Source organism: Schistocerca serialis, chromosome 8 (genome assembly GCF_023864345.2).
Source record: "Schistocerca serialis cubense isolate TAMUIC-IGC-003099 chromosome 8, iqSchSeri2.2, whole genome shotgun sequence".
NCBI classification, from domain to species: domain Eukaryota; kingdom Metazoa; phylum Arthropoda; class Insecta; order Orthoptera; family Acrididae; genus Schistocerca; species Schistocerca serialis.
In genome coordinates, this window is record NC_064645.1 from 315,255,920 (window position 1) to 315,271,167 (window position 15,248).

General features: G+C 36.5%; 1 protein-coding gene across 5 annotated transcripts in view; it reads right to left on the minus strand.

Moving 5' to 3' along the window:
* Window positions 1-1,952: 1,952 nt before the first annotated feature.
* LOC126416246 (receptor expression-enhancing protein 4) overlaps window positions 1,953-15,248 on the minus strand; it is a 281,870-nt gene continuing 268,574 nt past the window's right edge. For all 5 annotated transcript variants that reach the window (XM_050083866.1, XM_050083867.1, XM_050083864.1 and 2 more), the window contains one exon: window positions 1,953-3,138. In XM_050083866.1, coding sequence (XP_049939823.1) covers window positions 3,076-3,138 — 63 coding nt within the window. In that variant the 3' untranslated portion in view covers window positions 1,953-3,075. The remainder of the gene's footprint in view (window positions 3,139-15,248) is intronic.

The following is a 15,248-nucleotide window of genomic DNA, read 5'->3' on the forward strand; positions in this document are numbered from 1 at the left end:
TTGATGAGCAAGTGATAATGACTAATCATATTTAATAAACAAATCTACTAAAAAACATTTAAGTGATGTAAAATGGGTAGAGACTGTGGTTAAGGAAAAGTTGAGGGGGCGAAAGAAAGGCTGGAGATGACACACAATATTACCCACTAGTAATAGTTCCGTGAGCAGGTACTTTGTGCAGTCAATAGATCTTAGAGCACATTACAAAAATCTTATATATTTAGTAAACTATTGTTTTAATTGCCTTTGGTGGCTGTATTTCATACATGTGCAAGATGCATGAGGTTATGCACAATGGTCTGGCTGTGAATGCTATTCAAATTTAGTTGGTGTGCTAATGCATTAATGATCACAATGGTACACACTTTGTTGAAATCACAACTCTTCTTTCTAGGTTCAATTTTATATTTTTTTACATGACAGAAAGCTTCTTAATCTTGTTGCAGTGTGGAAGAACAGGTCTCTGCTATGCTAGAGGAATCTGATATTGAAGATCTTGAAATGGCCAATTTGTTGGGTCTCTGCTTTGCCCCTCTGATGTCATTGACAACATGCAAAAAGACAGTGCAGATGAGGATTTAGGTGGCAACATCAATAGTTTGAATTGCTGTCAACTGACAGCAGGATGTGAAGCAATTGTAACAAAGGCTACTTAGACCACCTCTGAAACTGTTTTCTTGAGTATGCTCTATGGGAGACAGAAAGCAGTGGAGCTGAAACTATGATACTCTACTTTGGACAGCATGACCTCGAGCAATTCATTAGGTACAAACCTATGCATTTTTTGATACAAAGTTTGGTGTCATAACTTCAGATTTGGTTATCTTCTAAATCTTCACATTCATCAAGGATTTAATGGGCAAAAGTTCATTGAATCTCTGTCTAAGGGTAATTGTAATGACATTTTGCACCACCTTAGTTTGCAGACAACTACTTCATGTCTGTGAAAATAGTCAATAAATGTACTGAAATTGGTATTGGTAAAAGTGGAACTGTTAGAAGCAACAAAACTGAAAATTGCCCATTATAATGTATAGCTGCCATCAAGAAGGAACACAGAGGCTCTTACAAAATTGTGTGTGATAAGAATTTACAGTTACTTGTGTGTCGCTGGAATGAAAACTGTGCATTCACGACAGTGTCAAACTGTGAATGTGTAAATCCCATTTGCGAAGTTCAAAGATATTCTGCCGACATGAAAAATAAACTTATTGCTAATCAACTTCATCTAATCAAGTCTTTCAATGACAATATGAGTGTAACAGACAGTATGGACCAAAATGTGAGCTATTACAAGATAAATATCAGATCCAAGAAATGGTGGTGGCCAATTTTTTGTGGGGTTTAAATTAGCAATTTAGAATTTATGTCTATTGTACAGACATTCTGAGAATGAAGAAATCAATTTTCTCACATTTAAAAGAAGAGTTGTGAGCAATCTCTTACAAAAATATGGGAAACAAAAATGTAAGGAAGAGCAAAGTGTCACCCCACCTGCAGCTGCTAAGTGTGTCTGTGGCATTTTGTTTCAATAAAACAAGGCACTTTATTGTTCCTCAAATCAAAAGAATGAGGTGTGCTCTCTGTAAGTCACACACAACTCACATGTGCACAAAATGTAATGTACCCTTACATGAAAAATGGCATGTGGCAATTATATGCATAGAGCTACTTCTAGTTCTAAATCGCATGGTGTTATTGCATCAGATAAAGATTAACAACTCTGAAAAACACAGTAGTCCTACACCTGATGCCAGTTACATGCAAAAAAAAATTGCGCTCATAAAACCAGTACATTCTTAAGGAGTAAAGAAAACACAAAATTGACAAAGTTGATTAACACAATACTTCTGTGTACCTGCAAATTGCATCAGATGACTTAATCATCTTTCACACTGCAATATCCCTTTAAATATGTACTGGGAAAAGTTTTGTTTGAAATAAAGAAAAAATTACATGAGAGAAATTATTTTATTGTGTGTACATTACATTTTAAAATGCATTACAGTGTTTATTAGATAATTTCAGATCAAATAAGTTAAATTATAAGTGAATTCAGATAAATATTAATCATAACTGAGACCAATAACATTCAGCATTACATATTTTTTCACCTCCTCGTAAAAAATGATAAATGTACAATACTATTTGACATATACATTTTATACTGTGAAAGATTTGCTGTTTTGTCACACACATTACTTTCTGTCTTGGTAAAAACCATTGAGCAACATTGTCAAGTCATATCCTGACATGTTTGTCTCTAAACATCACACATCAATCAAAACACATCTCGTACAATTGTATCAGTTCAGTAACATGAAGTATATAGAAATTTTTAGACTAGCATTATCAACAACAACATTGTTAATTTCTACTTCTACTGACACAGAAGAATGTAAACTGCTGTATAAAAAAAGAAGTACAGTTCATGCAGTCTGGGCAAAACTGTTCAGTCTCAAGAATCAACAATTATGCAGTGCAATACCTCCATAAAAATTTTGTCTAACAACAGGGAAGCAGTAGCTTTTGTCTTCAGTATACCAGTTCTTCTCTTGGGGAAGGAATGTAAAACATCATTGGACAGATAGAAATTCAACAAAGGACAATAATTTAACCTTGTTAAAGCTTCTTCTTACAAATCTATTCGTAGTATCTGACAGCAGAGTCAAGCTATAATCAACAGCAATATACAACAAATTTAGAATATAAAATCAGGAACAACATATTTTAATTTTAAAGTGTGCATTTTATTTTTCCATTCGGAATAAAGCTTTCCTGGTGAACATTAGCTCCTAGCTGCCAAAAACAAGTCTAATTTTTTTTAGTACCACATGTTCCAACTCAATCACAGTATGTACATAACCAACATAGTCATTACTTCCAATGAAATCAGAAATTGAATTTCTGTTGCCCTGTCACGGCAGTGGAATTTCACTGAATGACTAGCAGGATCAAAGACAGCAGGAACATCTAACAGCATTCTATGACTTTGGAGTGTAATACTTTTGTTGGCTGCTCAACCTCCTCATTGGACAAAATCATCTTGAGATGCCTATTGTGGAGAACCTAAGTTCACTGTAGTTTTCTTTTTCCAGTTTTCTTGCTCCGAGGAAGAGTAGCAGAGCCAGATACTTGCTGTGGACAAAAGTAAACTGTTGTTATAAGCAGTGAAAGTGTTTTTGTACACTACAGTATGACAATATCTAAATCAGCTCACCCTAAAGTCTTTTAGTAGGGAAATATTAAAAAAATGAATTACTCATTAAATTCCTTAAAAGACAATTTCCCTGACATATAAGAATTAACTGCAGGTAATATTTTTAATGGACTGTGTAAAATAGGGTGTCCATTTCATTTCTTTAAAGAAAAGGACATCTTAAAAAGTTTATAAAAAATATCCCCCCCCCCCTCCCCTTTCCCATGAACCTTGGAATTAATGGGGAGGCTTGCATGCCTGAGCAATACAGATACCGTAGGTGTAACCACAATGGAGGGGTATCTGTTGAGAGGCCAGTCAAACATGTGGCTCCTGAAGAGGGGCAACAGTCTGGATGATTAACTGATCTGGCCTTGTAACATTAACCAAAACGGCCTTGCTGTCCTGGTATTGCAAATGGCTGAAAACAAGGGGAAACTACAGCCATAATTTTTCCCAAGGGCATGCAGCCTTACTGTACGGTTAAATGATGATGGCGTCCACTTGGTTAAAATATTCCAGAGGTAAATTAGCCCCCATTTGGATCTCTGGGCAGAGACTACTCAGAAGGACATCATTATCAGGAGAAAGAAAACTGGCATTCTACGGATTGGAGTGGGGAATGTCAGGTCCCTTAATCAGGCAGGTAGGTTAGAAAATTTAAAAATGGAAATGAGTAGTTTAAAGCTGGATATAGTGCGAATTAGTGAAGTTTGGTGGCAGGAGGACCAAGACTTCTAGGTCCAGTTAATACAGGGCTATAAATACAAAATCAAATAACGGTAAGGCAGGAGTAGGTTTAATAATGAATGAAAAAACAGGAGTGCAAGTATGCTACTACAAACAGCATAGAGAACATATTATTACAGCCAAGATAGACAAGAAACCAATGCCTACCACAGTAGTACAAGTTTATGTGCCAACTAGCTCTGCAGATGACGAAGAGATTGAAGAAATGTATAATGAGATAAAAGAAATTTTCAGATAGTGAAGGGAGATGAAAATTTAATAGTCATGGGTGACTGGAATTCAATAGTAGGAAAAGGAAGAGAAAGAAACATAGTAGGTCAATATGGAAGGGGGTAAGGAATGAGAGAGGAAGCCGTCTGGCAGAATTTTGCACAGAGCATAACAATCATAGCTAAAACTTGGATTAAGAAGCATGCATGAAGGTTGTATATGTGGAAGAGGCCTGGAGACATTGGAAGGTTTCAGAGAGATTATATAATCAGAAGACAGAGATTTAGGAACCAGGTTTTAAATTGTAAGACATTTTCATGGGTAGATGTGGACTCTGACCACTATCTATTGATTATGAACTGTAGATTAAAACTGAAGAAACTGCAAAAAGGTAGGAATTTAAGGAGATGGGACCTGGATAAACTGAAAGAACCAGAGATTGTACAGAGTTTCAGAGAGAGCATTAGGAAACAATTGACAAGAACAGGGGAAAGAAATCCAGTAGAAGAGGAATGGGTAGCTTTGAGAGAGAAATAGTGAAGGCAGTGGAGGATCGAGTAGGTAAAAAGACGAGGGCTAGTAGAAATCCTTGGGTAACAGAAGAGATACTGAATTTAATTGATGAAAGGAGAAAATATAAAAATGCAGCAAATGAAGCAGGCAAAAACGAATACAAATGTCTCAAAAATGAGATTGATAGGAAGTGCAAAATGGGTAAGCATGGACGGGTAGAGGACAAATGTAAGAATGCAGAGGCATATATCACAAGGGGTAAGATAGATACTGCCTACAGGAAAACTAAAGAGACCTTTGGAGAAAAAGAGAACCACTTGAATGAATATCAAGAGCTCAGATGGGAAAACCAGTTCCAAGCAAAGAAGGGAAAGCAGAAAGGTGGATCTAACAAAACTCTACCATCTGGTGAGTAAGATGTATGAGACAAGCGAAACTCTCTCAGACTTCAAGAAGAAGAAGAATTCCAATGCCAAAGAAAGCAGGGGTTGACAGATGTGAAAATTACCGAACTATCATTTTAATAAGCCACGGCTGCAAAATACTAATGCAAATTCTTTACAGGCAAATGGAAAAACTGGTAGAAGCTGACCTCCGGGGAAGATCAGTTAGGGTTGAAACACATGAGGCAATATTGACCCTACAACTTATCTTAGAAGATAGATTAAGAAAAGGCAAACATATGTTCCTAGCATTTGTAGACTTAGAGAAAGCTTTTGACAATGTTGATTGGAATACTCTCTTTCAAATTCTAAAGGTGGCAGGGGTAAAATACAGGGAGCAAAAGGCTGTTTACAATTTGTACAGAAACCAGACTGCAGTTATAAGAGTTGAGGCGCATGAAAGGGAAGAAGTGATTGGGTAGAAGTGAGACAAGGTTGTACCCTATCCCCAATCTATATATTGAGCAAGCAGTAAAGTAAACACAAGAAAAATTTGGATTAGGAATTAAAATCCATGGGGAAGAAATTAAAACTTTGTTTGTCACTGACATTGTAATTCTGGCAGAGACTGCAAAAGACCTGGAAGAGTAGTTGAACAGAATGGACAGTGTCTTCCAAGAAGGATATAAGATGAACATCAACAAAAGCAAAATGAGGATAATGGAATGTAGACTAATTAAATCCAGTGGTGATGAGGGAATTAGGTTATGAAATGAGACACTTAAAGTGGAAGCTGAGTTCTGCTATTTGGGGAGCAAAATAACTGGTGATGCTCGAAGTAGAGAAGATATAAAACGTAGACTGGCAAAGGCGAGAAAGCGTTTCTGAAGAAGAGAAATTTGTTGACATTGAGTATAGAATTAAGCGTCAGGAAGTCTTTTTCTAAAAGTATTAGTATGGAGTGTAACCATGTATGGACGTAAAACATGGATGATAAATAGTTTAGACAAGAAGAGAAAAGAAGATTTCGAAATGTGGTGCTACAGAAGAATGCTGAAGATTAGATGGGTAGATCACATAACTAATGAGGAGGTACTGAATAGAATTGGGGAGAAGAGCAGTTTGTGGCACAACTTGACTAGAAGAAGGGATCGGTTGGTAGGACATGTTCTGAGGCATCAATTCATCACCAATTTATTATTGGAGGGCAGCGTGGAGGGTAAAAATCATAGAGGGGGACCAAGAGATGAATACACTAAGCAGTTTCAGGAAGATGTAGGGTGCAGTAGTTACTTGTAGATGAAGAAGCCTACACAGGGTGCAGTAGCATGGCGAGCTGCATCAAACCAGTCTCTGCACATAAGACCACAACAACAACAACAACATAAAAAATCTATTGAAGAAAGATATAGGACAAAAATATTGTATGGACAAAATTTAATGGACATAGAAGTTTACCTTTACGTCATGGACTCAGATGATCCAAAATGATTTTTTAAAATTATTCTGCTTTGTGATTCACAATGTCAGACCTTCAATCATATCAATAGCAAAGTCTAATCTACATAACATACATACCACAGTGTTCCCGTCACCAGTGATAAACTCACTGTTGTGGCTCTTCCTAGCGTATACACTGGCACAATGCGCAGTAGTTAACTGTGTATCAAACATCTGGTAGCACAAAACACTTCTGCCATGGGAAATTAAAAAAAGTGGGACTCTGAGAATCACTGAAAAAACTTTCAGGACAGTGGCTTTTTTTTTTAAATTTTGGTGTGTGTGTGTGGGGGGGGGGGGGGGGGGGGCTCAGGACTGTTATGGGAAACGTGGGACAAATGGACACCCTCCTAGTGTAAACCTACATTAAACTTTACCAAATGGTGGTGACTGGCATTACAAACTTTCAAAATGTGGTTTTCTAACATTAAGTAAGACAGTTGTTGCTGAAATCTGATTCACTATAATACTTATTTTCCTACTGGTCCCACTGTCTGCCACAAAAACCCCAAGGAGATGTCACAGATCCCTAATATTATATAGTGTATGGTTTGGGAACTAATGGCATCAACCATCCACACATTTTCAGATCAAGGAACCAAAAGTTTCACAATTGGAAAGGAAGGAGTAGCGGTTTCCAATTAGTATTCCTGTAGAATGTTTTGATACAGTTTCATTCATCATATATTGTGTTTTTAAAAGCTAACATATCAAAATAAATTATTTTCCATTTTAATTATCACCGAACAAAATTTAGCTGAATTAATCCAGTTTGCTTTTTTGAATAAAGTTCAACAAAAATAAAAAATGTAGTATTAACAGTGTTTCTGTTCTATAGAAAAGAAAATTATACAGCATAATTTCTTTGCTTTTGTACCAGCATTTTGCAGGAGGGTAAGGTCAAATTAAGTTGTGATTGATTACTAAAGTTCACCATCTTTACAGTGAACAAGTGTAGTATCATCATAAAAAGACTCAATGCAATATGTGTTATTAAGAAGTCACAACACGGTTTAAAAGAACTTACTTAAATCTACCACACATATAAAGCACTAGTTCCACATGACACAGGCCACATCTCTTTGCTTACATGTCTTGTTCATAAGTGCACACAATGAAGCTAGAAAGAGAAAGAATGAGACATGTGGGCAACAACTAATCACACAGGTGCATGATATGAGAAACAGAGGAAGAATATCCCTACACTTTTCAATAAAGTTTCAAACAACAGCAAAATGTTCTGAACAGAATGTGCCTAAACAATATTTCATTAAAACAGACTTTTTGCCACAATAATACTGTCTGTAATAGTTTTTCAGAAACAATTTGGAGGTTGAAATAGTAACTCACTCCTTTTTGTGTAGTCTTTTCATTTTTCTCAAATCTTTATCAGCAACATGAGTGATAATGCAGAATCCATACAATATTCAGTTTCTCATTCAGGCTCACATCAAAATGAGATAAACTGCACAGAAACCAAGCATAATATAAGCAATATACGGCATAAAACTGTAACCAACTTTGTTGTTTACAGTTTCTCATGCAGAAATGTTTAGGCAGTTCAAAAACAGATTCAACACAAACTTAAAATATGCAATCAGCATCGTAGTTTTATCAACAACATTAGAAAAGAAAGCAAAAACAATATTTTTAGTAGTCTTCAAATCACACAAACCAAGCAAATTAAAAACATTATGTTAATGTACTTGCTATCACATGCTTTGAGTATGAGTTTACTTTCATGAGACTGCTGCACATATGAATTTCACACACAGCAAGATTCGATAGCAGAATAGAAGCGGTTTGGAATATTACAAAATTACTCTCCACTGGAATTAGGACATCAAGTTTGTGAAAAGGAATAAATTCATATTGACTTTTTTTCTTACCACAGTAACAAGTGATGTTTGACCCAATATAGTGTACAGAAACATACAAACCTGGTCCAAACTCTAATACATATGCCTTCATTTACCAAAATTGTACATCAACTCATGGATACTTCTTTTTCATTTCCTTACTTTGAAAAAGCTAATTATCTTTGTGAGCCAATTTGCAACTTTAATTACCAGATAAAATATGAATTTTAATGGTATTACAAAAACTACACATATATTTAGTGCAGCAGCATTTAGTAATAACAATGGAAAGAACATCTGAAATCAGTTTGTTAGTTGTGGCATGGTACATCAATAATTCGTATCTCTCATCAAATGTAGGTGTAGTCAGGTAGTGCATTGATAGTTTCTTCTCTCAGAAACAACAAATTTATTCAAAATGAGTTGCAGGTTTAATACACATATTTAAGAACATTGCTTCTCACTTTGATTGTCCAATGAATGTGTCTCATTCTTTTTAGTAATCTGAAAAGTAACAAACTTCAAGGTAAAATCAACTAGCAATAACATTTCTTCCTTTGTTATGTCTTTAAACGACATCTAAATGTTAGATAGCTAAGGACCCACACACAAACAAGAAATGTTGAAGTACATCCCTGTAAATGTGTCCACAGGTCGGCTTCTTCCATAACGAGGGAAAAAGATATAGGATAGGATAAGATGGGGCCAAGGTAGAGAACCAGTAATCTTCCTACATTGTCAAAAGCAGTGTTTCCTTGTGAGAGCCTCTCATCATCAGTGACGTGGAGAGATCTTTTTGCCAAAGCCCAAATCGTATATGGCCACTGATGTACCTCCCAAACTTAATTCCACACTACTCTTTCAATTCCCATCAATAGCGAAATTTTATCAAAAATATAAAACAAAGTAGATACACATTCCTTCCACAAAACTGAAATACTTAACCTTTAGCATTGCACAATGTTTCCACAACAGTGCACTAAACATACTTTCAAGACATACTTTGTCTGTGGGAGATCACTAAGTTTCATTCTGTCAAAAACGTAAAATCTGTAAGAAATAATTCCAGCCCCTGGCCAGCTTTGTTCTAGGAGTGAGCAAGAAAACTATGTGCTGAACAGATTTAAATTTCTGTGGCTGCAAAATAAACATCAGCTTAAAAAAAGAAGCCTAACACTTTAAAGGATGTGACAAGAATATCTGTCTTGAGTTTCCATACTATATAACTTCAGAGCCTACAAATTTATTTCATTTCCCAATGGCAATATTTCCCCAAATCTATTCAATTATCCATGGCAGTGACGGAAAAATGCATGCACATAAGCACTGCAAATACTCTGAGTGAAAGACATAAGCAGTTGAAGCAGAGTAAACTCACCTCTACTGTTACCATTTCATTCCCACGTGGGGAGCTGCTTAAGAAAGTAAACAAAGTGTGTAACATTTACCTTTTTTGCTCTGCTTTGTATTGCATTAGTGTTCTGTTATGATTATCCAAAGCTCAAAAAATTATTAAAAACTCTAACACAGTTGATCTGTTTCATGTCATTTGTCCAGTCTTTCTACAGAATACATGTTTTTTGAGTTTGTCACCAAATCAAATTGTATAAATTCTACAATATTTCTTCATTAATGTGATTAGATTAGTCTTTCTACAGAATACATGGCTCTCAGATCAGCCACTGGATAACATCATGTACATTCCACAATGTTTCTTTGAAGCAGTTGTTCAACATCAACATCAAGGGGTTTCCACTGGCAACTGCTGGCGAGTAGTGAGTGCCACAGCATCAGAGAGATCTTGTGGATGCAGCAGCAAATCCGAGTGCCACATATCCAATAGATGGATGGGAAAGCCTGGAGATTCACAGTCTTTTTACAGTTCTCAGAATGCGTCACACCTAATTGTTAATGACATTTCTGACAGTTGCATTCTTCTTGTAGTTTCAGAATAGACTGGGCTCTCTTCGCTTTGAAAAACATAACGACAATTATATGAAATGATACCAGCAAAAATTGTGATCCTATAGACATTGTAAAGAAGAGAGACACTAACATGTGCCAAATATAACTTACAGATTAAATCATAATTCTTTGTTGTCTGAACTGTTAAAATTCACCCCAAGTTATGTTCTCAGATTATATCCAACAAGATATTTTGTCGCAAACACATGATGTATTTGAAAGTGCCAGTGAGAGAGGTTCCACACTTGTTTTCCTCCCTTTTTTTACTTGACTATCTTAATAATATATCTTCATTTTATAATCAATAGTTAAATGATTTGATAAAAGAACACACACTTTCCCAGGAAACAGGACAACTCTTCAAAACTATTTTACATCAACTACTGAAACTATTCAAACAAAAATTATTTAGCAAATTCATAGTTTCTGATTCATTATGGCATACTGTCAAGTCTCTTCCAACAATGCCCCTTGAGTTCGAATTGTGGCATCGATACTAATGACTTCTACTTCTCAGATTATTTACTGCGCCATGTGCAACATTTTGACTAATTGCCACAGTGTAGTAATACTATTGGTATGAACTTATGATTACTGGATCAAATAATTATATGATTGCATGAGTAAAGCATGAGAAACTTTTATGTCAGCTATCAGATGGTTGATGAACTATTATTTTCTTAAGGGACTGCCAGAGGAAGTTAAAATATAGACCACTATAATCTATAGAAAAATATGAAACAAAGATAAAAAATACATAAAGCATATTTCAGACAGTGAGAACACAGAACCACAAATTAAGCCAACTGGGCACTTGACTCACAACCAGGAGAGTAGCACACTGAAGGAGATAACTTACGTATTTTGATAGAACCATCGCTGTCAAAAACACATAACTGAGGATGAAATACAAGGTACAAGGGATGTTAGATTGAGTCTATATTTTTAGATTTCCAGAAGACTTTTGACAAAACTCCTCACAAGAAATTTCTAATCAAATTCTGTGCCTATAGAGTATCATCTCAGTTGTGCAACTGGATTTGCAAGTTCAAGTCATATGCCTCACAGTTCATAGTAATTGACAGAGAGCCATCGAGTAAAACAGAAGTAATATCTGGCATTCCCCAAGGAAACTTCATAGGCCCTCTGCTGTTCCTGATCTACATAAATTATTTAGGAGACAATCTGAACAACCCTCTTAGATTGTTTACAGATGATGAAATCACTTATCATCTTCTAAAGTCATCAGAAGATCAAAACCAATTGCAAAATTATTTAGAAAAGATATCTCTATGGTGCCAAAAGTGGAATTTCACTCTAAATAATCAAAAGTCAAGTCATCCACATTTCTGCATGGAAACTACAAAATGTAGGGTGCACAAAATATCACACAAATCTAATGGCTACAAATTCAACTAAATACTTAAGGATTACAGTTAGAAATAACTTAAATTGGAATTATGACATAGATAATGTTGTGGGGAAAGTAAACCAGACTGCAATTTATACGCAAAAAAACTTAAAAAATACAACAGGTCTACTAAAGTGACTGCTTACACAATGCTTGTCCACCCTCTTTTGGAGTACTGCTATGTGGTGTGGGATCCACACCAGATAGGATTGGCAGAGAACGTCAAAAAAGTTCAGAGAAGGGCAGCTGGTACTGTATTATAATGAAACAGGTGAGAGAGTGCCATGGATATGATAAGTGGCCTGGGGTGGCAATCATTAACACAAAGGCATTTCTAATTGTGGCAGGATCTTCTCATAAAATTTTATTTGACAACTTTCTCCTCAGAGTGTGAAAATATTGTGTTAGTGCTCACCTACATATGGAGAAATGACCATCACAATAAAACATAAGAAATCAAAGCTTGCACAGAAAGGAAATTACTTGAAGGTGATTTGATGAACACTCTGGCAGGCTCCCAATTGTGAACTAACATGTACATTCTGTTCAGAATTTTGTAATGTTATCAATCATACTAGATGACTGACGAGAAAGATCTGCACCAAAAGCATGAGATGTCACTTCTTATGCATACTACAGAAAGCAACAGAAAGGACATTGAACTTTACCAGCCCCCTTCCCCAATCCTAACCCCTCGCAACTCTTAACCTGCCCCACCCCAATACAGACAAACTGTTTTTCTAGTTTCTCCATTCCATGCATCTTTCCACTACTTTTCTATTCAAATCCTGGATTACTGCCTCTCAACCTCTATATCGATGTCCATATTCTCTTATGACATTATCTGTTTATTATTTTGTATATCTATTATTGCGACAATTATTGTTATTATTATTATTATTATTATTATTATTATTATTATTATTTGCTTTTGCAGTGACCTTCCATATTTTTTTTAACTTTACCAGCTTCATTAATCTTTAATTACCGCCTGCACCTTATCACCTCTAATGGCTCTCATCTTTAATGTATTGTTTACCAGATGCTCACTATCAGGATGGTCTGCAATTTTAATCTCAGCTGTTAGCCCATTGTTACTCCTAAATAATTTTCTGCAACACATTTTTGCCTTGATTATGTGTGTAAAGCAACTTTACCTTCACATCAGTATCTATATATTTTACTCACTCTTTCTTTCCTCTCAAGGCAGATTAAAAAGAGGGTTGGAGATTTAATGACTACGAAAAGTTTGGAGATCCCATGATGTGTTAGTTCACTGCATTTACTTTAGTGCTTTTATCATGACCTTGCATATTTATTTCGTGGAAAGTAGCTGTTGAAACATGTTTTCAGTAGTGTGATTTATTTTTGTTATAAAACTAGAGCAGGTCTTTAGTGCTACTTTAGTCATCCCAATGTTGTTAGTAGTCCTCACTGCCTCCCCCTCCTGTGTACTCCCCCTCTCCAGACACACAGTATGATCTGGATAGTGTGTCTGCTTGTTGTGTGCAGACAGACTTAACAAATATTGGGCACTCTCTGTAAACAACTGAAAGCTGGGTTGGCCATGGATGACAGGCTTCAGGTCACAGCTAAAGGCTGCAACAATATTGAGGCACCAGACACAAGACTTGTGATACCTCTGGAGGATCTGGAATCCCCTAGTAACCCTGTTGTCACTGCACTGTCTGATACACAGCCTCTGACTGGTCTGTCTTCACTTAAGAGTGAGGGGTGGACAGTGGTGATTTCACATATCTCTGGGTAGAGGGAGACTGAGAGCTGGATGCACAGGCAGCTTCTTATGCCTAGCAACAGGTACAAGATGCTACCCAGTGTTGGGTCAGGAAGGGATGCCTCTCGCTTTGGGTCAGTGATTGATTTTTCTGCCCGCTTTTGGACAAATGTAGAGTGTGGATGTGCTAGACATTGGGAGCACTAACATTAGGTGTCTTCTCAGGGAAATAGCAGGCAGGATGGGTAAGAATTCCAGTGTGTACTGGTATGCTTCCAGGGAGATCTCACTCAGACGTGAGACATGGAAGCAGCTATCCAACACACTGGGTGCAACTGGCTACAAATTGTGACCATCCTCAGTAATCTTTTGGCAGTTGGCTGCTTTGGTGGAGGCACCTAGCATCACATACAGGGTGCAGACTAAGTTCACTATTTGCAGCATCAATCCCAGAGTCAATCATAGTCCTCTGGTTTGGAGCTGAATGGAATGTCTAAACTAGAGGCTCAGACGATTCTGTGACAACATCAGATGTGAATTTCTCAATTTTCACCACTGAGTGGAGAACTGTAGGGTCTCCCTCAATATGTCAGGTATGTGCTACATGCAGAAGGTGGCTACTGGGGTACTGGACTGCAAGAGATGGGTACTTGCGAATTTTTCAGCTTAGAAGAACATCCCCCTGGGTACAGTGATAAACTGCCTGCTGATATTGAAGACAGATCAGCTGCATTGTTCTCAGAGAATATTTATCGTCACAGATTGTAAACAGAAAAGATTAATGTGATGTTAATAAAGTGCAAGAGCATCCATGATAAGGTCCCAGAATGGATAACAATAGAAACATTAAATTGGTTGCAATGATAAGTGAATAGCAACAAAATTGTAAATATAGACGGGAATATTTACCATAGGGATATATTAGATGCCAATATCAGTCGCATGTTTACTGTAGTAAATAATTCAATACTATCTAATGAAGTTAAGCATCAAATAGATCTTATAATTAAATATCTCCTTGAGACATTTAAGTCTCTTTTTAATTCATTTGATCTGCTTCGATCATTAAGCATCAAAGATAAGAAAAAAGATGCATCAGACACTTTTCTAGACCACTTGCATCAGGAGTGTAGTTGCAGAGCATTTCACAGACAATTTGCACCTGTAGAATGTGAGAGTCATGTGATCAAAACTGGTGCCAGAGACAGGGATTCATGTGACATTATTCTGAATGTCAACAATCTTATGGAAAGGATAGATTGCTACTCACCACAAAGGTGACATAATGAGTTGCAAATATGCACAATGGAAAGACTGTTACGTATTGAGTTTTCAGCCAAAGCCTTCTTCAGAAAGGAAAATACACACACATTCATACAAGCGAGCTCACCTCTCGCACACAACAAGCCCCATCTCCAGAACACAACACAAACCTCTCTTTTTTAGCTTCCACAAATCAACAATGTGCACATCAGAGGTAAGAATCAGTTGAATACTTCATGCTATCAGACTTGAGATTGCAGTTTGTATTAACATGTAAAATAATTGCCTCCCCACTCATTTCGAAACAATCACAATCAAAATAGTGGAAAAATACACATCACAGTGATAGAATGGGTGAGTGACAAATACAGTCAACACCAGCAAATAAGATGCTACACAGTTGGTGACAAATTTCTATAAAAACACTACAGCATGAAGTCTCCCAACCACTGCCAAGTAC